Source organism: Haliaeetus albicilla, chromosome 13, assembly GCF_947461875.1.
Source record: "Haliaeetus albicilla chromosome 13, bHalAlb1.1, whole genome shotgun sequence".
Taxonomy (NCBI): domain Eukaryota; kingdom Metazoa; phylum Chordata; class Aves; order Accipitriformes; family Accipitridae; genus Haliaeetus; species Haliaeetus albicilla.
The window spans coordinates 42,916,493-42,941,268 of NC_091495.1; the positions used below are offsets into that span (position 1 = coordinate 42,916,493).

Here is a 24,776-nt window from a genome sequence, read left to right on the forward strand (position 1 = left end):
GAGGCCAGGGAGGTGGGAGCTCCGGGTTATTTTGCCAGTGGATGACAGTGGTGGCTCATGGGTGGGTTTTTTTCCTCCTGTTGTCTCCCCGAGACAGGTGGGATGGGGACAAAACACTGTGAGATTTTTTGGGGAGACCCTCCTGCCTCCATGTCCCCCCCAGGCTTGTCCCCCTTTAGGGTGACCCTGAGTGCGGAGGAAGGCTTGGAGGAAGAGCTCAGAGCAAAGCCCATTATGGGGCAGGAAAGAATTTGGGGTGTGGGGGGGTCTACAGCCAGGAGGGCCACCCCAAAAATCCCTCGTGCACCCCCACTCCCCAGCTGGGGGGCAGTGCCCCAGCCAGAGATTGCAGCTGGCTCGGGGCTGGGGGGGGCTTGTCTTGAGGGCACGGTCGGGTTGGGGGTACAGACGATCTGCAAATGGCCCATTAGCACATGCTGGGGGCATGCCCGGTAGGGACTACCTGCCCCCCCCCCCCCCCCCCCCCCCCCCCCCCCCCCCCCGCCGAGGGCAGGATGAGGCCACGTACTGTGTCGTCCCCGTCCCCCCCTCGCCAGTCTGAGCCCCCCTGGGATTTCTTGTGCCCAAGGGGCAGCTGGGAGACGAGCTTACCCCATACCCACCCCCGAATGTAAATGGGGGGTCTCAACGCCCTGCTTCGAGCAGGGAAACTGAGGCACGGAGGGGGTGAGGGGCGCAGGGTGCCCCCCCCGGCCCCGGCAGCAGCACTCCCTGCCCCACATGGGGGATCCCCCCACCTCTGCGCCCCCACCCCATCCAGATCCTGCCAGCTGTGGGTGCTGGGGCCACCCCACGGCCCCCTGGGATGAGGCCACCACACCTGGGGGACAGTCATCCCCAAGGTGGGGAGGGATGAGACGGTCATCCCCAAAGCAGGGGGGTTAACTCAACAAGTTCCTGCCTGAACCCCCCTTCCCTTCTCACAGCACCTAATTTTTGGGGTGACTCCTCGGGGGGGGGGGCAGAGGAGAGGGACCCCCCTCCATGCCCAGCATGGGAAAAATCTGCAAAAACATCCCCCTTTCTGAAGGCCAAACTGGTGCTTTACCTGGAAAAAAAAGCACAATTTTGATGATTTGGGGTAACATCGAGGCGCGCTTGCACTCCAAAAAGCCCCGGGCCCAAAGCCGCTGCAACGCTCGGGGACCCACCCAGGTCCCCCCCGCGCTCGCCAGGTGGGGAAATGGGGGAAATCCAGGGAAATGCGGATTTTCTTGGCCGGGGGGTGCGGGGGACCTGGCGTTTGGGGGGGCTGCGTTGGGCCCCCTGGAATTGGGGGGGGGGGGCACGGAGGCCATGTAGGGGTGCTGTTTGGGTGTCTCGGGGTGCGGGATGTGGGGCTAGGCTAGGTTGGGGGCACCCCCAGGTCTGCCCTGGGGTGGGGGGTCCCCGGGCGCGGGGGCCGGAGTGAGCCGGGCCTGGGCGGGGGTGGGGAGGGCGGGGCACTCGTGGGGCGTGGCCGCTCTGGGGCGTGGCGTTCTGGGTCCAAGGGGCGGGGAGTTCCCGGGACGGGGCGGGACGCTCCATGGGAGTGGCTTGGCGACTCGTAGGCGTGACCTGCTGCTCAAGGGGCGTGGCTTGCCGCATCGGGGCGTGGCGTGCTCCCCCGGAGGGGGCGTGGTTGTGGCCGGGCGGGGCGGTGGCGGGGCGGTCCCGGTAGTGCCGGTGGGGCGGGCCGGTGGGTGGAGCCCAGCAGCGGTGGCGGCGCGGGGGGGGGGGCCGGGAGCGGGCGCTGCCATGGCGCTGAACCTCAGCAAGAACGGGCGGGCTCTGCAGGAGGCCTACGGGCGGGTGGTGGCGGCGGGGAGTCCCACCGACTGGTGAGGGGCGGGGGAGGGTCCGCAAGGGAAGATTGGGGGGTGCCGGGGGGGGGATGGGGGGTGTTGGGGAGGGTCGGGGGGTGGGGAGTGCCGGGGAGGGGGGTTGTGGGGTGTATAGGGGGGATGAGGGGTATACAGGGGGGGTCGGGATGTCTGGGGGGGTCTGGGGTGTATGGGGGGATCAGTGTGCCTGGGGGGGGTCTGGGGTGGGGTTCTGAGGTGTATAGGAGGGATCGGGGTGTCTGGCAGGGGTCTGCGGTGGGGGTCTGCGGTGTATAGGGGGGATCTGAGGGGGTGGGGTAGAAGCGAAACCGGGATGTGTGGGGGTGTCTGGGGTGGGGGTTGTATAGAAGAGGTCAGGGCTGGGGGGGTGTCTGGAGGGAGTTGGGGGGGCCTGGGGGTGTATGGGGGAAGATTTAGGGCTGGGCCGGTGCCTGGGTGGGGATGTGGGGTAGAAAGGATCAATCCGAGGGTGTGGGGGTGTCTGGGGGTGGGATGTGGGGTGTATAGGGGGGATCAGAGGTGTGGGGGTGTCTGGAGTGGAGGTGCAGGGTGTGTAGGCGAAGCAGGGGGGTTGGGGGTGGTATGTATAGAGATCAGGGAGTGGGGAGTGCCTGTGGGGTGGGTGTGGGGTGTATAGGGGGGATCAGGGGTGTGGGGTGTCTGGGGGGTTGTGGGTGTATAGGGGGGATCAGGAAGTATCTGGGATGTGGGGCAGGAGGTGTGTGGGGTGGGGACCCCCATGGAGCTGTGTGCATCGGGGGTATTGGGGGTGTGTGGACACCCTGGTTGGGGACTGTGAGTATGGGGGAGTTTTTGGGGTGCGCTCCAGAAGAGTTGGTGCAGGAGAGGAGATGCTGTCAGGGTGTGAGGTTTGGGGGCGAACGTTTCTCACCGGGTCGGCTAAAACCTCCACTCCTGGCTTGTTTTTAGGGCTCTGTTCACCTATGAAGGCAACAGCAATGACCTGCGAGTGGCTGGCTCCGGAGGTGAGCGTGTTAGGGACTGTCCCCCCCCTCACCTGGCCCCGCTGGCCGAGTCTGGGGTTGTTCGCAGGGCTCAGCTCACGAGGTCTGGCTGGCTTTTGTCGCTCTGTCCTTCTGGTGGCATCCAGCCTCTGCCTGGAATGGCTCCAGCGGTGGGAAACTGTGCTCGCTCCCTCTCCCCTCCCTAAGGGGTGATTTAATTTTTTTAATCCCTGAGCCTATTCTCACCCCTTGACTCTGGTGAGGGGCAGCCTTGGCGGTGGGATGAGGGCGAGAGTGCACGTCTGGGAGCACCGGGGTGTTTGGTGCGGTTTCTGAGCAAGGAAAATAGAGAAGAGTCTTGGTGGCAGGTGGGAGAGGCACGTGTGTGGCTCTGCCTTCTTCCCTTTCATTTTCCTCTTTTCCGAAGGATCCAAAGTTTGGGTCCTTGTACCTCTTTGCAGTCCTGAAGTATTTTAGATCCTAGCTGGCCTCAGCGCAGGATGAAGGAAGGACCACGAAGCACTTCAAAGCCAGCTTTCTCAGGCTGCGGAAAGCCAGCTTTCTCAGGCTGGGGATTCCAGCTTGCTGCTGCTAAAGTGCCTCTCCTTTCTTTGGTTCCCCGCTTCCTGGGACTTTTTTAAATTTTTTATCCGGCTGCTGATTCCCACACAAATGCTTCTCAACGCAAAGCTAAAGCTGCTCAAAAGCAACTCATCCAGGCAGGTTTCTCTGCTCTCTAGATTTGCATCCTCCAGCGCTCGGCTGTATTGCCTTGCCGGCTGCCTTTCTCATTTGCAAGTGTTTCTCACAACCTACAAAGCTTGCAGCAACTGAGGTCAGGTGAGACGTTTCTGGGTAGCTTTGCAGAGTCCAGCGAAGCCCCTGTGGTGGGTGGTTTGGTGCTGGGCCCTTTTGTTCAGCAAAAGGCTCTTATCGAGCTGCAGATGAGGGCTGCAGGGAGCCTCAGGGAGGCTGCAGAGGATGTGACTGCCTGGGCACCAGATCTGCGCTAGAGAGTGGCTGCGGGGGACTGTCGGTGGGGCTGAGGTGCAGATTTGCCGCTCTTGAAGAGTTAGGTGTGTATGGAAGAGAGATCTGAATTTAGGGCTCGTGCAGGCATTAGCTGCTTGGTGAGTTTTGTGTGTAAATTAAAAGTCCTGTGTGGTTTTTATACGGGACCCTGCTTAGTTAGGCACGGTGTAACTCTGCCGCTCCTTGTTAGCAGAGCCCTGACCTCTCCGCAGAGCTCCGCTCCTCCCAGCACTTCCCTTTGTGTCGTTCCATACCCACCGCCACAGCGTTAAACATTGACCCGCCAAACACCCAGCCCCGCGGCCCTCGTGAGCCGACAGGCTTCAGACTTCCAGCCTTAAACTTTTCTGCTGGGCTTGGAAACCACTGTGCCAAATTTAGAGCCAAAGCATAAATATTTGATAGTGGAGAAGAAAACAATCTCAGGTCCTGCTGCAGTGCAGAACAAAACAGACTGAGCTGTGCAGTTGCTGCCGGTGTTTGATGGTAGGCAGTAGCTCGTTTTCTGCTTTTGAGGGGTCAGACAAACCAAAGTAGGAGGAATCGTGGTCTGTAGGAATATTTTTGAACTGAGAGCACATGTTTTTTGCGTTTTTCCTCCTTTTCTGGTAGTTTTTTGGCATACACTTCTAGCAGGAGCAATGCTGTGGTTCCTGGGGCACCATAGCACTTTCCATCACTCGCCCGTCTTGCACAACCCCTCTGCTGAGCCTTGCACAATATTTTTTCCTCTGTGCAGAGGTGGGCTCTCCTCCTTTGTCCCCAAGCTCGTAGCTGAGAGCAGCCCCTGCAAAGACCTGCCTGGAGGGGCCCTGTGGGTTTAAGAGCAGCGAGGAAAGCGTGAGAGCAGGAGTTTCCTCCTACGGTTGGCAAGCGTGACCTTACCCTGCACCAGACTCTCGGTTTCTTGTCTACTTCCCATTTGATGAAGCAGGGCTCCTCATGGCCGCCACCAGACTTAGAAGGTGGGATGGGAACGAGGTGTAGCTGGTTCCTCCGCCACTTTTTCGGGACCTTTCCAATCTTCGTTGAGCTGTTTTCCGGCAGTGGAGTAGCTCGCCGGAGACCTCGGAGCACGGTTTCATGTAGGAACCTGTGGGCAGAGTTTGCAGCTGCCTGCTCTGCTTAAAACCTCTGTTTAGTCTGGGGCACGTGAGCATCTCCTTTCCCTTCTCTATCGTTACTTGACTTGCGCTACAGACCCGGGATCTTTTGTACGTGGATTTGCGCTTGTCACAGCAAAAATCTGAGGAAGAAGATCTCTGGTGGCAAAGGCTGCTGGGGACGGGGGCATGGGCGAGAGCGGGCTGAGGCTCAGCTCCCACACAAACGAGCAGGTGACGGAAGGACTAGGTGTAGGACAACTCCAAATCTAACAGGAATAATCTCCAGGAGGCTGCAACCTCAGTGGCTCTGCCGTTCCCACCACGTGTGTATGATCTGCTTGTCTTTAGCACCCTCTTCTTTCTCTCCCGGGGCAGATGGTGGCCTGGAGGAGATGGTGGAGGAGCTCAACAGCGGGAAGGTGATGTATGCCTTCTGTAGGGTGAAGGATCCCAACTCCGGCCTGCCCAAATACGTCCTCGTCAACTGGGTGAGTGTGGACAGACCTCCTCCTTTCCCAGGAGGGACCTGGTGGAGATAAATCACAGTTTCTCCTTTCAATTCTCTCTTGAATCGTAGTTGCCGCAAGCTCGGCAGCCAGCGTGTTGAATCCCCTCCACCAAGCTGCAATACCGAGGACATACCGTGCCCACTGCTGTGGGTGCGTAGTCCAAACCCCGTGGACACAGGTGAACGGAGGATTCACGTCCCCGTTACATCTCTTTGGCCATGTAGCTCACTCGGCTGGCAGCGAGGCTGCTGATAAATGGCTCTGAACCCATCTAGGATGGGTCGAATGAAGTGCTTGAGGGTCAGCGGGAGCCTGGAGCCCTCATGGCATGGCCATTGTCCCTGGGCAGGAGGCTTGCCATGTCCCTCTGGGCAGTGCTTGCTGCAGAGCGGAGTCTCTTCCCATGCAGTAAGCGCTGGTGAAGCCCTCACCGTGGCCAGCGTGGATGATGTGCAGACTTAAATCAAGGTGCTGCTGCTATAAAAACAGCCTGGGATGGGACTCTCTGGTAAGCAGGTGCTGATGGTTTCTCTTTGCAGACCGGTGAAGGCGTGAATGACGTGAGAAAAGGAGCCTGCGCCAACCACGTCAGCACTGTAGCCAACTTCCTAAAGGTGTGGTCCTCTTTTCATTGTGTCCTCCCTGGATCGGTGGGCTCCGGGCTAGGTCATGGCCGTAGGGATCCTGCGCCCTGCGTGGCTCACGCTGCTTTTTGGGGTGACACAGAGGCATCTGTTTGCAGGCAGAACTGTGGCCAGGCGAGGCTGGGGAGTGCTGCCCTGGCACTCGATATTCCCTGTGCTGTAGGATAAGCCCAGGCGTGCGTTACAGAGGCTGATTCACAACACAAACCTCTTGCTGGCAAAAATAGCTCTGGGGACTGCAGAGGAGGCAAAACGAGCCTCTTCTCCCCCCAACAAACATTTGCTTTCCCAGTGTTGCGTTATCTTAGAGTGGCCGGTGACCCCTCTTTCTCACCTGGGCCCTTTTCCTTCCCTTGGGAGCTCCGGGAGGATGGATGGGACCTATCGGAGCAGCATGGTGCGTTCTAGAGTCGCATTCTCACTCCTGTGCCGGCTTTCTCCCTGGTCAGGGGGCTCATGTCACCATCAACGCTCGCGCCGAGGAGGACGTGGAGCCTGAACTCATCATGGAGAAGGTTGCCAAGGCCTCTGGGGCCAACTACAACTTCCACAAGGAGAGCAGCAAGTTCCAGGACTCGGGCCCTCAAGCTCCCGTGGTGAGTTGGCTCCGTGGGGGCTTTCTGGTCCCTCTGGCCTCGCAGTTGGGCAGTCTGGGACTGACATTACCCTCCCCGTGCTTTGGCGTGGCTATGGAAGCACTGATGATTGTGCCCACGGCTGGTTCCTCTCTCCGGCTCGTTGCAGAGTGAATCAGGGCAAGAGCATGGGGGTGGTGGTAGAGCTGAGATGTCCCTGCAGCAAACCTGCAAGCCTAAGCTCTCCTCTCCATAGGCCCAGCCACTTTTTTAAGCAGGACTGATTCTCCCCCAGTTCTATTCAAGTTTTTAGAGACACAAAAGCTCCAGCTTTTCAAATTTGCAGAGTATCTGCGAGGCCTGGGGCTTCTCCGAGGCCATGGTGCAGCCGAGGGACAGGGAACAAGACATTTCAGTGCAGCAGCATTTTGACCTGCTTGCAAACGAAAACTGGGGCTTCCCCTGGTGCTGTGAAGTTTGTCACTTCACAGAGATCTCAGCAACTTCCTTTCTGTCTACATGGAAATGTTCTGTAGGAAGGTGTTCTTTTCACACACACACACCAAGCAAGTGACGTTTCTCAGCTGTACAAAGGAGAAGCTCAGCTGCACATGCCCTCCGACTGTGAATCGCGTGACCCTGCTCTGAGATGTGGGTAAAGAGCAAACCTGAGCTGTGCAAGACCCTCGCTCTCCCCATGACCCTGCTTTGGTGTGGCAGTGCCAGGTTTCCCATGTGTCCTGGTCACTTCTTTGCTGGGTGCTCCAGCCTGGGCCCTGCAGCACTTTAGCAACCTGGTTTTTGCTTGAGGCAAGAGGAAAACTAGGGTGGAAGTCCCTGGTTTTGGGAACATGCACGTCATTAGGCTTCAGCCAGCCCTTCTTTAAAGTCTGGGGCAAAGCATCAGGTTATAGTAACTTCTAAAAAGTCACAGACTGTGCTGAATGTGGGACCATGCTGGTTTTGCTTTTATATTCTATCACAAAGTGTCTTTTTTTATTATTCTTCATGCTAAATATCTTCTGTTGACCCTTTCAACCCAGCCAGCTGGCCCATGGCTGTGTGGGACTGGGTGCCCTCTGCCAGAGGAAGGCAAAGAGGGTCCAGCCAGACCTGTAGCAGCAGGAGAAAGCTGCCAGAAAGCTGCGGGGACAAATTTCTGCAGAGGAATGCAAGAATTGTGATTGCTCAGTGACTACCACTCACATGTGCTGCCTTCTCGCTCCCCTCAGGGCTCTGTCTACCAGAAGACAAATGCAATGTCCGAAATCAAGAGAGTCAATAAAGATAATTTCTGGGCCAAAGCTGAGGTGAGTGCTGCCGCTTCTCTTCAGCAGCCAGGCATGAGTAGGACGAGGCATTTGGATGTAGCTGGAGATTTCTCTCCATCTGCATCTTCCCTCTCTAACCTGGATTCTCCTGCCCAGAGCCAGGGACCCAGACCTCAAGCAGCACGGAGCTAGGCTGTCTGCAGAGGTCCTGCTGCCTCGGGGTACAAGGGGAGGAGGAAATTGGTCTTGAAGAGCAAGATGCTTTTTATCTCATCTTAATTTGGCTCTGGGCTGCTGGGGTGGTTGCAGGGGGAGAGAGCTGGGCTGCAGCCCGGCTCCCAGTGGATGGCAAACTCCATTTGGGTGAGGGGGCTGGTTTTTAACCTTTCTGAAGGCAGCTCTCTGAGACCGAACAGCAGGGCAAGTCTGCTCTGTATTTGCTGCACATTCAGGTTGCTTTACATCAGGGTTTTACAGTGGTTTAGCAATAGCGCATGAACCGTCAGGGTGCAGAAGTGTTACAGGCACCGTGTGCCCTGGGAGCTGCCGGCACATCCACCGTGCTGGCTGGTAGCACGGCATGGCGTGCAAAGAGCTTGGGGGGGTTTCTCAGACCTGGCAGCATTAAACCCACGACTTGTTGCACGTCTCTCATCAGAAAGATGAAGAAAACCGCCGGCTGGAGGAGAAGAGGAGAGCGGAGGAGGAGAGGCAGCGGCTAGAGAGAGAGTGTCGGGAACGGGAGCTGCAGGAAGCAGCAGGGCGAGAGCAGAGATACAAAGTGAGATCCAACGAAATTGAAGCCCAGAAGTGAGTCCCTGCCACTGGCAACTGTTTGTAATGGTGCCTGGACCCCATCCCACTCTCCAGGATCTCTCAGTGTATCCTTGTCACCACCTCATCCGAGCTGCTGTCCCCGCTCCAGCCCCTGTGCTGCCAGCGGAGGGTTGTTCCTCAGGGAGCAGCAGATCGTGTCTTTGCGTTCCCTGCCACTGCAGTCACTGCAGTTCCAGGAAACCTCCTTTAAGGCAGGAGATGTGGAGGGGCTCTGCCTCGGCTTGTGCTGGGGCAGGCTCAGCCCGGCCGCAGCACACTGCCCTCGGGCACCGCGATCCGCAGGTCCGATCCTCCTGATAGCCCCCGTGCAACCCGAGCGTCCGTCTGCTCCCGCTGACGTGCAAATGAGTTGCCTTCGCCTTCGCTCACCTTCCTGGAGCAGTGGTGGAGGTTTGGCCTGGCTGATCTGGCTGGCCCCTGGGTTCCTCCAGCTGGGTGTCCCCCAGCAAGCCCCTGGGGTGGAGAGATCATCATCTCTCTGGCCCAACGGCCGACAAGCTTGGGCTGCTTGTCCAGCATCATCTGTGGGTCTTCCTGCCTGCAGATCCTGCCCTCAGGACCAGGTACCCCCCCCTTGCAGGTTGCTGCTGAAACCTGTGGCCGCTGTTTGTGGGATGCCAGAGGTCCGGGCCGGCTGGTGCAGGGCTCTGCGCCCTGCAGAGAGGAGGTGGCGTGTGCAGGGACCGGCATTGTGCTCTCTCTGCTGATTTCCTTCCTCTCCAAGCCTGGTGTGACCCCAGGGAGCCTTATTAGGTGGTGGAGCTCACTTCTGTGAACAGCAGTGGGCACTGCCTTCCTGTTTTGAGCTCGGATGGGGAAGTCCGCCCGGCCCCTCCGTGATGGATGCTCTTGTCCATGCCGCTGAAGAAAGACATTTCCCCAGTTTGGTCCCACTGTTTGAAGCAGCTCCTGCTGCTCTGCCCCTCTCTCCTTTGTGTTGCCCCCTGCACAGCTCTGGGGGTGGCCCATGGCTCCTCATCTGGTCCCAGAGGTGAGGGGCAATGTCCTTCCTCTGGTCTTCCCCATGTAGCTGCAGCAGGGTGAGGTGCCAGAGCAGCCCTGTGTAGAGCAAACTGCTCGTCCTGCCTGCATGTTAACCCCAATTTGTTGTTTGTCACCACAGGAGACTCCAGCAGCAGCAGGAGGCAGAGAACAGGGACAAGGAGCAGCAGCAATGGGTGAGCTTCAGCGCTGTCCCCCATGGTGAGGTTTCTTCATGCATCCGCCACAACAGAGAGGACAGGGTGCCATGGTGCAGACCATGCTGCAGGCAGGGGCAGGAGGGTGATGGAGGAGCACCCCGGGTGTCCCCAGGCACTGTTGTGGCTGGTGGGGGATGTGGAAAGACCCACGGACACGCTCTGGCAGAAGAGGTGCCCTGGGCTGGTCTTCCAGGTCTCTTGCTCCATCCTCGGTTTCATCAGATGGGCTTCGATTTCGTTGGATCTCACTTCATATCTCTGCTCCCGCTGGCCGTGTGCTCCCGACGGCCGGTCCAGCTGCAGCCTCTGGGGAAAGCAGAGTTTAAAAACTCTTTCTGGGGAAGAGCCTGGGGACACTGGAGGAAATCAAGCCCTTATCCTCAGCCCAGCAAACCTCCTGCATCTCCCTCCCAGATCCAGGGGGTTTCCTCCCCGTTCACCCTCCATCACCATGTCTGTTCCTTGTTCCCATTTCTCCGGTCCTTGGGGCTGGATGGAGAAGGAGGGGGCTGGATGGGGAAGGAGGGGGCTGGCTTGGCACCCACCAAGGCTGTAGCAGACCCTCTCTTGTGCTGCAGAAGGAGCAAGCCGAGGAGTACGAGGCCAGGCAGCGGAAGGGCTTCAAAAGAAGCGAATCGGTGGAGAAAGCGCAGGTACGCTGCCAGGAGCCTGAGCCCTTTGCTGGGGGGGCTGCGTCAGCTCAGCTCCCCGCCTCAGGGCTGCCGTGCCTTGACTGCGCTCTTCATCTTCGCAGGAGGCTGCGTCGCTGATAGCGCAGAGAGCAGTAAACCCCCGGGACATCTTCAGGCAGAGGGAGAAGTCAGTGCCAGTGGACACGGTGACGGCTTCCCAGCCAGGTACAGCATGAGATGCAACACTCGCAGTGGGTCGGGCAGCGTGGGTTGCTTCCCAGTGCCCGCACCGGGTAAATCTGTGCGCAGAGAGTGCTCCCGATGGGGGGAAGCACGTGTTTGGGACGGGTGTGTTACATGTGAGGCCATGGTTCCTGCTGAGCATGGGTAGCTCTCATCACACCTGGTGTTCTCAGCCATAGGCAGAGCAATGTCTCACACCCAGCTTGTGTGGTTTTCCACGGTAAGGCTCTTGCTGCGGGCTGCGCCAGGTTTTAACAGCCAAGACTGAAGTTTTCCATACTCTGACTCCACTTGTGAAGCTTAAATTTCATTTTTTAAATGAAAATCAAATATATTAAAGCCAGAAAGAGACCACTGTCACAATCTATCCTGACTGTCATAAACTCCCCCCAGTTTTTTGCACTGGTTGAACCAAGCAGGAGTGTGTCCCTTTAGAAGAGACCGATCTGATCTATCAGATAGAAACCAGGAAGCTGTGAAAACCAAAGCTGAAACTAGCTGAGGAAGTCACTGAGAACATGTGATAACCCTGGATGGATGTCTCCTCCTCAGTCAGCTCAACCTCCTTGAAAGTAGCTTGAATTAATTTGGAATAAGCACTTTTGTGTTGTGATACGAGCACAAATACGCTTTCTTGGGTAGGCAAGTCATCGGTGGGACAGGATGAAATGCCATGGTGGGAAAATGTCTTTCTTGCTGTTTAAACGTCATTATGGGGGGAAGGCTGATTTCTGAGGGTGAGAAATCCCTTGGGATTTCCCTCGTTAGTATTTGATGTTTTTCAGTGGAGGAAAGGAAGAAAAATGCCCTGGCACTGGTAAAACCCACAGGCTAAGGGTAGGCTGGCAAGTCTTGGTGTTTATTCACTGCTGCACTCCAGTAGGGCTTGCCTCCTAACTCTCCTGCTTTGCTTTTGTTTGCGTTCAGAGGCGTAGATGGGGGAGATAACAGCGAATAGTTACCTTCTGCCAAAGGAGAGTGCGCTGGCTTAGAAGGCTGGCAGCAACCAGTTTGAATCGTACCCCTCCCAGTTGCTGGTCCTAATGTCTGTGAAATTCAGGGTGCTCCAAAAATGACCATGGAGACCCCAGAGAGCAGGACCTGGCTGGCTGTGTCCTCCAGCTACTCTTCCTCCTCAATATTATGTCTAATTTTTTTGCTTGACTGCAATGACTGCTGTAACCAGTAGACAAACTTGTTTTCCCCAATCAGGATTAGAGCTGGAAAATCCTGCTTAGGAGGATAACTGAGCAGTGGGCTCCTAAGGCAAAAAGCATCTGACAACACCCCTCGGTGACTAACTCCTGTGATTCCTGGGGAGTCACGGGCCTGTCGCCATGCGGCTGGAAGCCTCGATGCGTGCCTGGCTCCTGCAACATGTTTAACTCCTTTTCCAGGCAAGCTTCGCAGCCCTTTCCTGCAGAAGGAGGTGAACTCTGTGCTGAGTCCTGCCTCTCCCGTCTCTCCTGCCCGGGATGCTCCCCCAGCCTCTTTTGCCCCCTCCTCTGCTTGGGGGACCCCTCCAGCCTCTCCAGTACCTGCAGCAGGTGCGTGGCTTTGCTTCCTCGCCTAACCAAAGCTTTACAGCTCGCCTCTCCAAATAGGATCCCCAAAATTGGGCAAATTCAGGCCAGGCTCCGAGTTTCTCTTTTGGTTTCCCATGCCTCAGCAGAGCGCAAATGGATCTTTAGGCCAAAAACCTGCAGGCTTTTGTCACCAGCCGGAGGGGACGGGAAGGGCTGAGCGCGATGCTGAGGCTGGGAAAGGAGGAGAGTTATTGCTGCCTGGTGGAAAGGTCCTTTCATTTCCTCCTCAGACTTAGCAGCAGGTTCAGTGGCCGAGGGGATGAGGACATCTCCTGGCTGAAAGGCTGAAATTCAGCTACGTGCACCCCCAGAGCCCCTCTCCAGACCTCCCACTGCAGGGGCTTTGAGGTTTGCCCTCAGATCTTTCCAAAATGCCTTTGAGACCTAGCAAGGGAGGCTTTCTACCCCCACGCACTGATTTCCCTCTGGGCAGCAGAGTGCGGTGACAGCAGCCAGCTCTAGCAGGTAGACAGGGTTGTCTCACCATCCTAGTAAAGACCAGAGGATCTGTGCATGTCGTCGATGCAGGGATCCAAGGGCTGGCAGTGCCCATCTGCCCGGGCATCCCTGCCCTCGCCGCCAGAACTGGGGTGGCAAGGCAGGGAGAGGGAGCCAGGCTATGAAGAGCTTTCTCTGCCTGTAGTGAGATGCTCTGTCCCCTTTCAGGTGGTTTGGGTGGGAAGAGCAAGTCTGGAGGAGGGCTGGCTGTGTCCAGAATGTCTCTGTGGGTGGCATGGAGGTGTTGCCTTGTCCTTGAAGGGCTGTGTGGTTTCATGTCTGTGCTGGCTTGTCCCCAGCTCACCGAGCTGCTCCCTGCCCCATTCCCGAGTCTGCCCCGGAGCTTTGCTTCAGGAAGGTGGAAGCTGGGAAACAACCTCCAAGCTGCCTTTTTCCAAATAAGCCAAGATGTACCTGGTCAAAACCCAAAGCCCTTGAGTGACTGGGTTCAGCAAAATGCTTCAGCCAGAAATAGATTTTCTTTGGTGGAGCAAAACCAGCGGTTGTTTCAGAGCAGCTTGTTATGCTTTTGCTCCCGTCCACCCCAGCGACTGGGGGCCAGGGACAAGCTGGGGGCTAGGGACGAGCTGGGGTCCAAGGACGGCCGAGCTCCGGCGGTCCCCAGGCTGCAGTCACCACTAGATGCTGCTCTCGGCCAAGGTCTCTGTGCCAACCCTTCCTCATCACCACGAGTAGCAGCTTGGAAATGGTTCATCTTGAGCAAGCTTATTCCTTTCCCTATCGGAGATCCTGGGTCTCTCCCTTGTCCTTTTTATCATTCCCTAAACCCTTCTCACCCCCGGAGCTGGGTTCGTGCTTGCTGGACCCCGTCCCCTCTGCAGGACAGGAGACTCGGGGGAGGTTTGGTGGCACTTAAGCCTGGAGCAGGATTTGGATGAACGAGGGGACAGGGAGAGGTTTTGGTGATGGATATCATGGTGAGATACCATGTGTTTCTTCCGCAGGGAGAGATTCTGGGTACAATTCAAGCATCCCGGCTTCCCATGCAGAGGAGGCAAATCTGTACGAGGAGCCACCAGACCCCTCGGCCATCTATGAAGAACCCCCTCAGGTTGGTGCATGAGGGACGATAGAGGACCCCAAGGGGGAAAAGGGCACCCGAGAGCGGGCCAGGATCCTCACGCGAGAGAATGTGGCTTTGTCTCATCTTTTAGGATGAGTCTGGAACCCTTTTATGAGCGTCTCTTCTCTTTGGGTACAAACACTCCGGTGCTCGGAGCCCGGCTGCCTGGGCTAAAATCAGTCTGAAACTGAGATACCCTGAAGTTCATACGCGCTGGGGCCACAACTGCACGGCGAGGGGATGCTGCCGCGGTCCCTTCCCAGCGCTGACAGTGAGACATGCTGGTGCTGAGCCCCCGTCACCTGTCCCGTGCCCTGGGGCCACTCTGGCTGGGGTCATTGCCCCCCATCCCTGGAGCCCTGGGAGGGGGCAAGGGGAGAGGCTCTTGTCAGCCTCTTTGCCAAAGGACTTTCTCCTCCTTCTTCTTTTCACGTCCAAAACCAGCAGAGCCGACAAAGCCCAGCTATTCTTGGCGTGCTGTATCAGATTCTCCAGCATCTAATCGTGGGGTTGTGTCATGGTGCAGTGTTTCCCTTGGAGATGTGGTGGCCATTTGGTTTCCTCTCCTCTATTCATCCATCTTCCCCCCGCCCCCGGTCCCAGCTCACAAAACCATAAGCATTTCAAAGATACTTAATTTTCTCTTTCTTGAATTTGTCTGGAAGTGTCCAGCTGGTTCAAAAAGGGTGGGGAGATGGGCTGAACAATCACCTCAGTCTTTCTCTATGAAAGAAAAGTAAAAAGCAGCCAGCTCAGGTCTCAAAATGAGAGAGAAATGCTTGGAAAACGGGAGCCGGAGCTTGTCCAGCTTCCATGGTCTTAAACGTGTGGGTGATGAACCGCTGTCTGCAGCAGAGATCCTAAGGGATCGCCTTCCAGAAGGGTTGTCTGCTACTGGTCTCCAGTATTTCTGGTTGTGGTGCTGGCTGCTGGGCTGGAGGCACTGCAGGATCGGTGCCGGTTTGTGAGTCAAACCGGAGAGCTGGCTGCCTTCACTCTTTGGTGAAAGGCTGGTTTGCACACTCATCTCCTTTATCTCCTAGCAGAGACACATGGAGCTCCCAGAGCCAGTGTTTTCATTCGGGGGGGGGGCATCTGGGACCTGCTGCACGCGGTTCTCCGAGGCTCGGGGGGGCTGATCTAAATCTCTGGGTGTTGCATGGTGTTGTACTCCTCCCTCCCACTGTTTTCTCCTGCAATTCCCAGTGTGCAACGCCTCCTGATCCACCTGGGAAACCAAGCGCGGCTACAAGAAGCAGAGTAGGGGGACGTGCACCCTGTGTGCCGTGCGTTGGCGTGGCAAGACCCCAGACTGCAGACCCTTGCTGTGGCTAATGAAGCACGAGCTGCCTGGCACAGCATTGTTCATGCTAGTAACTCCTTTTCTGCCTTTGTCCTTCCTGAAGGAACAAGTTGACGATGCCAAATACGACTACCAGGTTGAGTACCAGCAGCCGCCGGACCTGACGGGGAAGGGGCTGTGTGCCCGGGCACTCTACGACTATCAGGCTGGTAAGACCTGCAGAGTTCTGGCTTTCTCTCTGAGCTGCTGGGGGTTTGCTGGGCGCAGCCTGTTTCCGGATAGCTGGACCGGAGACATCACCCATCATGCTGGGCAATCCCACGGCAGGGTGCTAGATAAAGTGTCTTCCACCCGACTTGGAGCTGGAAGAGCAAGTGAAGGAAGCCATTGGCTTCTCTTTTTCCCCCTAACATCTGTTTCTTGCTCTCCTCCCTGTCTCCCTTCCCCTGCCTCCTGCCTCAGAGCCTGTTTTACCTGGATATTCACATCTTACAATTTACTAAACCCCCGGCCTTTCACAGCAGCAGTGGGGCTGAGCTGCCTTTGCTTTCTCCAGCCATAAAAATACTGGTTTCCTGTGAAAAGTGGCTGTCCAGGGGTTTGGGCTGCAGCAGGACACAGCCCCAGGGAAGCTGACTGTGTCACAGACTCCTTTCTTTAAGCAAGGGGGTGTCTGGCAAGGGGGCTGTGTGCCTGGCAGGGTGTGTCCCTGGTGGGGATCAGCTTGGTTTTTAACCCCCTCCCTTGCTCTGTCTTATTCCAGCTGATGACACTGAGATCTCATTTGATCCGGAGAACATCATCACCAACATCGAGATGATCGACGAAGGCTGGTGGCGTGGCTACGGTCCTGACGGCCACTTCGGCATGTTCCCTGCCAATTATGTGGAACTGATAGAGTAAGGGTTCTGGCAGGGGCTGTGGGGACCAGAGCCGCTCCGTCCCCCCCTGGAGCGCTTGGCTCCTGCCTGATTCTTCCAAACGATGTGTGGCTTTTATTTCTTCTTTTTGTTTTCTCCAAGTGAAGTGCCATTGCCCTGCTCCCTCAGCAGCAGGGCTGACCCAGGCGCTGCTCTCCTCCGCTCTCTCCCGTCCCCCATAGCTGGTCCTTGGTCGGGAGGAAGGGGCCGATCCCATCCTGAGCCCCTGCAGTGCTGATCTCCCCCCTCCTCCCTCTGGTTTGGAGTGCAAATTCTCTTTCAGGGCTGAAGGAGGGGATGACAAATCCCTTACGGGGCATTTTCAGGGAACAAGTTGCCTCTTCCCCTGCATTCCTCCGACTCCGTGGCCTCAGAACTGGTGTGGCCGTGATGGAGAAACCACTTTCCCCATTTCGGCTTGCTGACGAAGCTCACTGGATTGATTTTAGCATTTTACAGGGTCTAACATCACCTGGAGAGCCAAAACCTAGCTCTGCAGTGTTGCCACTGCCCCACCGAGCATCCCAGAGCTCGCCAGTGGGGCTGCCACATGTGTCCCTGTGTGTTCCTCCCTGCTGTCCCCACGGGAGGGGTTTTCTCTTCCCTTCCCTCTCCCCAAACCATGCTTTGGGGATTTAAATCATGTGTGAGCAAGCTTCCCCTGCAGAGGAGATCCAGCAAGGCCAAAGTGGGTGTTTGAGGGGGCTTTTTTTAGCAAAACCTGTGAGCGTGGGATCCCTCCCCTCCTCCATCACCCCAAATTCACTGTGAACAAGGAAGAGCCCAGCCCAGCTGTCACCTTCTCCCTTTGTTAAGTTTCTTTCCTGGGTGTTGCTTTAGAAGTAGCAGGAGAGGATGGGGGTTGGAGATGCCGGGGGTCCCGGCTCACCCACCCCTCCCGTGGGCACTGGGGGATGCAGCGGCTCCTCCGAGCCCGTTCCCCTGGGGTCCCGTGGGCTCCTTCCCCACCGCTCACTCCTCCCGTGCCGTCCCCGTCTCTCCCAGTAACAATAAAAGGGCTTTTCTTTGGTGATGGATGCAGCAGGATCTGGCCATGTGCTCCCCGGCAGGAATTGCGGTGAAATGCCAGTGTTTTGGTGTGGGGACAGGCAGAGCTCACGTATTCCTAATGTCAGCCGTGAGCGCTAACGCAAAATCTTTTAATAAGGCGAAGCCGAGCCGCGTGTGAGAATCACCATGTGTGAGAATCACCATGTGTTTTCACAGCAGGTCACTGTGACCAGGCTTATGCTTCAGAGAAGGGAGCGAAGGCAAGGCTAATGGGATAAATAATTGGCCCCAGCCCTAGTTATTTGAGTCTAACGAGGGAGGTTCGGTCAGAAAAGCAGCTGGAGGCAGTGGCCGGCAGAGGTGAGCAGGGAGTGATGGGGGTCCTGGGGTTTGGATGGCTGTGGGTGTGTAGGGGGGCTTTAGGGGTGTTTTAGGGGGACTCTGGGGGTTTGGGAACACTGAGGACATTGGGGATGCAGGGACTGTGGAGATGGTGGAGGGGGGGACTTGGAGGACATGTGGATGTAGAGGCTGCAGGGACACCAGCATGAGGGGACCTTGGGGATGCAGAGACACTGGTGATTTGGAGACATGAGAGGCCTGGGGACATGGGTCATCTGCGGACGTGGGGACACCAGTGATGTGGGGACACTGGGGACCCAGGACTGGCAGCCAGGTGCATGCCACAGGCCATCTCCCACCTTTCCCAACCACGTTAGGGTCGGGTGCTCTTGCAAGGACCAGGGCTTCCCGGTCACTTTAGCACCCATGGGTGCTGCCAGCCCCTGGGGACATGGTACAGCAGGGGGCATCACCCCATGGGGCAGACGTCTGGTGCACTCATGACACAGGCGGCCCTGCAGGATGCCCTGTGGGGTGGCACAATGCCGGGGTGCTGGGGACATCTTCCTGCTGCTGTCACGGCCCCCGCGCTGCTGTAGCCCTGCCCTGTCTGCATCCCCTCCTGTCCCCAGCCCTGCCTGTGTCACCCCATCCCCAGGGCTGGCACCGCACCCAGAGCAGTGAGACGCAGGACTTGGCACAGTCCCTTTATTCACCAGGGCCTGAGCGCGGGATGGGGGAGGCGCATTGGCACAGGGGTGGTGTGGGCACAGGTGGCGTGGGCAAGAAGGTGATGTGGGCAGGGGGACAGCGTGGGCACAATTATGGGGCACAGAGGTGGCACAGCGTGGGCATGGGGGTGGCGTGGGCATTGTCAGGAAGGTGGTGAGGGTGTGCAGATGGCAGAGGTACGGCAGCAGTGAGGGTGGGGAGACAGTGTTGGCACAGTGTTATTGTATGGCACGGACTTGGGATGGCATGGGCATGGGGAAGGGAATGACATGGGCATGGGGTGGGCAAAGGCAGGGGGATGGGGATGACGCGGGCTTGGGGATGGCATGGAGATGGGAATGACATAGGCATGGGGTGGGCAAAGGAATGAGGATGGCACAGGGGTGGCACAGGAATGGAGATGGCATTGGCATGGGGATGGCACAGGGATGAGAATGACAGGGATAGGAGGGGCAAAAGCACAGGGATGGGGATGGGGATGGGGATGGCTGAGCAGGGTGCAGGCATCGGCAGGGAGCTGGCACAGCTGGCACAAGCCTGGTGATGCCCTGGGCTGGGCGCTGGCCCCACGGGCACCCGCTCCCTCACTTCCAGCTGGTGAAGAACTGCTTGAAGAGGGGCGTCTCGCGGCCCTGGGGCAGGATTTCCACCTGCCGGGACAGGGATGGAGAAGGGACAGGGACGGGGTGACATCGCCCGTGCTGGCCCCTGGGCGCCCCTCGCCGCCTGCACCCACCTGTGTCCGGGGCGAGTGGCCCATACGGGCGATGACCTCCTCGGCCACTTTCAGGGCCGCCTGGCGCTCCCGTTCATTGGCCTTGCGCCCTGCGGATGGGGACGTCAGAGCCACGCTGGGGTGGGCCCCTGTCCCCACGCCCCCCCTCCCCATCCCCGTCCCTGGGCACCTTTCCAGACGTAGACCTTCCCACCGGCGCCGTTGTCCAGCACAAAGCAGTCATCGGAGCAGAGCAGGCTCTGGCTGAAGGGGCTGCTGGCGGCCACCTGGCTCAGGTCCATGCGTCCCGTCGCATCCGACACCTGCCCGCCGACGGGACGTCACTACGGGGCCACCCTGGGGTCCCTCAGCTGTGCCCAGCCCTGTGTCCTCCCACGTAACCACTGCAGCATTGCCCATCCGTGCTCTGCCCCAGGGCTGCTGCGGTGTCCCCTGGCCATGCCCAGACCCATATAGCCCCTGGGGCTACCACAGTGTCCCCGGCCATGCCCAGCCCCATGACCACCATGCTGACCCGTGGCTATGTCCAGCCCTGGTGCCACTGTGGTGTCCCGCAATGGCCTTGCCTTATAGAGGACAGCTGCCCCCGCATTTCTCTGATCAGCCACGATGTCGTCCTCGGGGCTGCCCTCCTGCAAGGTGGGCTTGGGGCCCAGCACCTGCCAGGTGAAGAGACGGGGGGTTTCACAGAGCCACCCCCAGGGACACTCGGGTCCCCCTCTCCTCCCAGGGGGGACGTTGGGGCCCCGACGCACCTGGAGCATCTCAGGTGGCTCCTCACCATCCGCCACGATCTCCAGGCAAGCCTTGCCACCCCGCTCGCCATCCCGGATGGCCACGGCCAGCTCCTGCGCCCTGCTGCGCTCCAGCACGTTGCACCTGGCTCCACACCAGACGAAGAGGGTCTGGGGACAGGGAGAGGGACTGTGGTGATGGAGCCATCCCATGGTGGCCCCCAACCCACCTAGCCCAAGTTGAGGGTGAAGCAGTCGCTCAGGTTGAAGATGGCCCAGGGAGGTGCCCTGACGGCAAAATGGACAGCCCGACAGATGGACACCCAGACAGACAGACAGACACCCAGATGGATAAATGGCTGCCCAAATGGACAGATGGACACCCAGAAGGACAGATACCCCTACAGACAGGAGGATGCCCCAACCGATTGATAGACACCCCAGGAAACAGACATATAGAAGGACAGATAGACACACCTATGGATAGACAGGTGACCAAGTGGATGGCTGGACACCTGGAAGGACAGACAAACAATCCAACAGACTGATACTCAGAAGGACAGACAGACATCCCAGCAGATAGACATCCAGAAAACCAGGCAGACACCCCTATGGATGGATGGCTGCTTTGACAGACAGATGGACACCCCAATGGATGGACACCCAGAAGGACAAACAGCCAGCCCTACAGGTGGACAGATGCCCCAGTGAAGAGGGACACCCCAATGAGCTGATGGACACCCCAGGGGACAGATGGACACCCAGAAGGACATGTTGCCCTTTGTCCTGCACCAGGCGAGAAGGCCCTGGGGGACAGGGAGAGGGACAGCGGTGACGGGGCCACCCAAGGACCTCCACCCACCTCGCCCAGGTCGAGGATGAAGCAGTCACCGGTGTTGAAGCTGGCCCAGCTCAGGTCCCGCTCGCTCGCCCGAATGTTCTTCTTGCCCTTCACCTGGTAGAGTTTGTGCACAGGGCCGGCGCTGGCGCCAGGGCGGGTGGGCTTGAACGCCGAGTCCACGCCGCCCTCCTGCCGGCATGGGGGTGCTGAGTGCCCAGTGGGGTGCCCAGCACCCAACTGGGATGACAAGCACCCAGCATGTGTACTGAGCACCCAGAGATGATGCCGAGCACCCATCAGGGATGCTGAGCACATGGTAGAGTTGTTGAGCACTCTCAAGGATGCTCAGTACCTGGAGGGGATGCTGAGCACCCGCTAGGGAGGCTGAGCACCTACTGGAGATGCCCAGCACCCAGAGGGGGTCCCACATGCTCAGTGGGGAACAAGCAGGGTGGTGAGGGTGCTGAGAGCTCAGTGGTGATGCTGAGCACCCATCCAGAACGCTGAGAGGCTGATTGGGTTGCTGAGAGCCTGGTCGGGATGCTGAGCACCCATCTGGGATGCTGAGCACCGGGAGCACCCCAAGCACCTGTCAGGGACGCCCAGCACCCATACCTGGTAGGTGACGCCGCGGGGGAAGTACTCCATGAAGACATCGGACTCATTGCCCTGCACCTCACGGTGCGTCACGGGGCGCTCGCCCAGCAGCGTGTTCAGCTGGGTGGAGAGGAGGGCGCAGGCACCCTGCTCGTCCCGCGAGGAATCCCGGCCTGTGGTGGCAGCCAGCACTGAGCCCCCCGGTCCCACTGCCACCTCCCCGTACCCCCTTTACCCCCCCTCAGAGCTCACCCATCCAGAGGTGGAGGTGGGCTCGCTCATCTGGCCCATTGTGCAGCACCAGGTAGGCGTCCCCCGAGAAGAAGACGCCCCACGTCGCCTCGGGGACCTCCACCGGCTGCAGCTTCTCCACCCGCCAGATGTGCAGCCCCGGGCTGGTGACGGAGGGGCCGAAGGGGGAACCACTGCGGGATGAGAGGCAGCGTGAGCTGGGGAGGGCGGGGGGAGGTGGGGAGGGGGTGGTGGTACCTTTTGGGGAGCGCGGTGTACATGGCGTTGGGGAGGTGGTGATGGGTGGGGTGGATGGATTGACCTGTGGATGGAGGGACACCATGAGATGGCTGGTGCAAGGGCTGGAGAGCCAGGAGGTCAAGGACAACCCAATAGGGAGATGGACGCCCTAATGGATACCCAGAAGGACAGACAGACACCCCAACAGACACCCAGAAGGACAGATGGACACCCCAGATGGACAGATGGACATCCCAGTGGACAGGTGGACACCCAGAAGGATGGACAGCCACCCGTAAGTACAGATGGATGCCCCTATGGATAGGTGGACACCCCCATGGACAGACAGGCACCCCAATAAACAGACACCCAGGAAGACAGACAGACCCCCCAACAGACAGACACCCCAATGGCCAGATGTACTCTTACATACAGCTGGACACTTGGAAGGACAGACAGACACCCCTACAAACAGACAGGCACCCTGATGGATAGGGGGACGCCTGGAAGGACAGACAGATGCCCTGGCAGACAGACAGACACCCCAGTGGGTGGGAAGCCCCCAGGACAGACAGATGGACACCCCCAGAGGCACACATCCCATGATGGACAGACAGATGGACACCCCACAGGACACCCGGATGGACAGACAGACACCCTGACAGACACCCCCCCCAATGGACAGACAACCACCCTGGCAGACAGACGGACACCCCGATGGACAGCTGGACAGCCCCTCGCTCAGACGGATGGCAGCGGGCCGTGGCAGGACAGACGGACACCCCAACAGCCGCAGAAACTCCTGTCAGCCGTGGGACACCCGGAAGGCAGCGGCTGTGACTCAGGCAGCAGGAAAGGGTGGGGACAGGCCTCGCCCCACGTGGGCCCCCCCCCGGGGGTGCACGTAGCCTCCATGGGGCCCCTCACACTAGGAATGGGGGCACCGAGCCCTGGGACCTCCCACCCTGCTGGGACCATCCCACCCTCCTGGGACCCCACACACACTCTCCTGCCCCCCCTCCGACTGCTGGGACACCCCCCCCCTTGCTGGGACCACCACACCCTTATGGGACCTCTCCACTCTGTTGGGACCCCCACCTTCATGGGACATCCCCCCACTGCTGGGACCCCACCCCACTGGAACCCTCTCACCCTCCTGGGACCCCTGCCACCCTGATGAGACCCTGCCCCATCCTGCTGGGATACCCACCCTCCTGGGACCCCCCCCCCCCAACCCACTGGGACCCATCATCACCCAGGGGACCCAGTGCCACCCGTGGGTCACCCCCCCCCAGAGAGGGTGCCAGCCCTCCGCCCTGCCGGGGCTGGGGCAGGTCTGTGGGGCTGGGGGGGCTGTATTGGGAAGGGGGAGGCTGTACTGGGTGGGGGGGACTATACTGGGAGGGCCGTATGAGGGGGCTGAACTGGAAAGGGTATGCTGGGAGCTGCACTGCTGAAGGCTGTACTGGGAGGGGTCTATACTGGGTGAGGGACTGTACTAGGTGCTCTATACAGGGGGCTGCACTGGGGGGGGTTATACTGGGAGCTGTATACTGCTCTATACAGGGGGCTGTACTGGGGGCGGATTGTACTGGTCTGTGCTGGTGAGGCTGCACTGGGAGGGGGTTGTACTGGGAATGGGGGGGCTGTGCTGGGTCGGGACTATACTGTGCAGGCTGAACTGGGTGGGTGGGGTATACTGGGAGCTGTATTGGTGGGGCTGCGCTGGGAGGTGTTTGTACTGGGGTGCTGCACTGGGAATGGTGGGGCTGTACTGGGGGGGGAGCTCTACTGGGGAAGCCATAATGGGTTGGGGAGGCTGTATTGGGAGCAGAGCTGGAAGGGGGGGCACTACTGGGGACTGCATGGGGGGGGGGGGGCTGCAGCAGAGGCTCACTGGGAGGCACTGGGAGGCGCATGGCGGGGGCCTCCCCCCCCAGTTCCCCACAGGCCCTAGCCGCAGCATTGCTGGGAAGTGACTCACGGCTGGTGGGGGGGGGGTCATGCGTGTGACGAGTGGGGGCGGCCTGAGCCCGCCACGTGGCCCCACCGGCCACCGCGCAGCCCGGGGAGCCTGCGGGGCCAGGGTGGGTGGGGGGCACCCACCGCACCCCCGTAGCGCTTCGGTTGGCAACGTGGGGGGTGCACCCCGTCCTGCCCCCGCTTCCCCAGGAGGTGGGGGGTGTCAGGGGGAGAGGGTGGTCACACGTGTGCTGCGCATGTGTGCTGCATCCCACGTGCAGTGCACGGTCCCTCCTTATGTGCAGTGTGTCCTGTGTGCCGGGGTGCGATGCGTGTGCAGGGACTCACATGTAGTGCGTGTCCCGTGTGCAGGGTCTCCACGCGTGCAGCGTGTCAGTGCACTGCTCTGTGCCGTGATGGGGTTCCCATGTGTCGTGCGTGCAGCGGCATGTGTGCCAGTTGGAGATGTTTGTGTGCAGTGCGTGTGCAAGGCTGCAGTGCCTGCGCTCTGTGTGTGCGTGTGTCCATTTGCACACGCGATGTCCCTGTGTCCGTGCAGGGCTGCAGTGCATGAGCATGGGCTGGCTGCACCCCGGGCCGTGTGCAGGGCGCAGCGTCTCCGTCTGCGACGCCTGCAGTGGGTGCACAAAGAGGCGCAGCGTGTGCACGCGCTGTGTGGTGCACAGGGTGTCCGTGCCAGCGCTGCAGGCACAGTGCCAGCGCCCGTTCCGGTGCAGCGCTGGTGCCAGGCCAGTGCACTGCACGTGGTGCCGCCGTGGTGCCAGCGCTGGTCCCTGCACAGTGCTGATGTGGTTGCATGGTGCTGGTGCTGGTGCAGTGCTGGTTCCCAACCAGTGCCGTGCCAGCTCCCACGCGGTGCCAGTGCCCATGTAGTGCCAGTGCTGGTGCAAATGCTGGTCCCCGTACAGTGCTGGCCCTGTGCGGTGCCAGTGGGGTGCTGGTCCCCGGGCAGTGCCGCAGTGCCAGGTCCTGTGCAGTGCCTGTTCCCGTGCTGTGCCAGTGCTGATGCAGTGCCAGTCCCCCTGCAATCCAGATCCAGTCCCCGGCCAGTGTGGGGCCCTGGGCAGTGCCAGGCCTG

General features: G+C 59.3%; 2 protein-coding genes across 3 annotated transcripts; one reads left to right on the top strand and one right to left on the bottom strand.

Annotated features, from left to right (window-relative positions):
• Window positions 1–1,709: 1,709 nt before the first annotated feature.
• DBNL (drebrin like) lies at window positions 1,710–17,284 on the top strand. 2 transcript variants are annotated; one of them, XM_069801280.1, is made up of 14 exons: window positions 1,710–1,841; window positions 2,775–2,830; window positions 5,323–5,435; window positions 5,996–6,070; window positions 6,550–6,696; window positions 7,908–7,985; window positions 8,605–8,756; window positions 9,907–9,961; window positions 10,564–10,638; window positions 10,740–10,842; window positions 12,258–12,407; window positions 13,910–14,016; window positions 15,435–15,540; window positions 16,095–17,284. In XM_069801280.1, the coding sequence occupies exons 1-14, from the start codon at window positions 1,759–1,761 to the stop codon at window positions 16,232–16,234; spliced, it is 1,440 nt and encodes a 479-aa protein (XP_069657381.1). In that variant the 5' UTR covers window positions 1,710–1,758; the 3' UTR covers window positions 16,235–17,284. The 2 variants fall into 2 exon arrangements, with proteins under 2 accessions (XP_069657381.1, XP_069657382.1); XM_069801281.1 differs by lacking the exon at window positions 12,258–12,407.
• Window positions 17,285–18,300: 1,016 nt separating this feature from the next.
• Window positions 18,301–24,511, bottom strand: CAPG (capping actin protein, gelsolin like). The gene is given in 11 exon segments (XM_069801279.1): window positions 18,301–18,986; window positions 19,073–19,161; window positions 19,242–19,374; window positions 19,639–19,731; window positions 19,828–19,977; window positions 20,669–20,836; window positions 21,263–21,417; window positions 21,497–21,669; window positions 21,734–21,797; window positions 24,026–24,197; window positions 24,200–24,511. Coding segments are annotated over 11 exon segments (1,560 nt in total). The 5' UTR covers window positions 24,497–24,511; the 3' UTR covers window positions 18,301–18,920.
• Between the last annotated feature and the right edge of the window lie 265 nt (window positions 24,512–24,776).

Bases quoted from the DNA above. Each gene is read 5' to 3' on its own strand.
- DBNL (XM_069801280.1), top strand. From the start codon at position 1,759: ATGGCGCTGAACCTCAGCAAGAACGGGCGGGCTCTGCAGGAGGCCTAC. The intron at 2,831-5,322 runs GTGAGCGTGTTA...CTCCCGGGGCAG, and splicing joins GCGAGTGGCTGGCTCCGGAG to ATGGTGGCCTGGAGGAGATG. The intron at 5,436-5,995 runs GTGAGTGTGGAC...TTCTCTTTGCAG, and splicing joins AATACGTCCTCGTCAACTGG to ACCGGTGAAGGCGTGAATGA.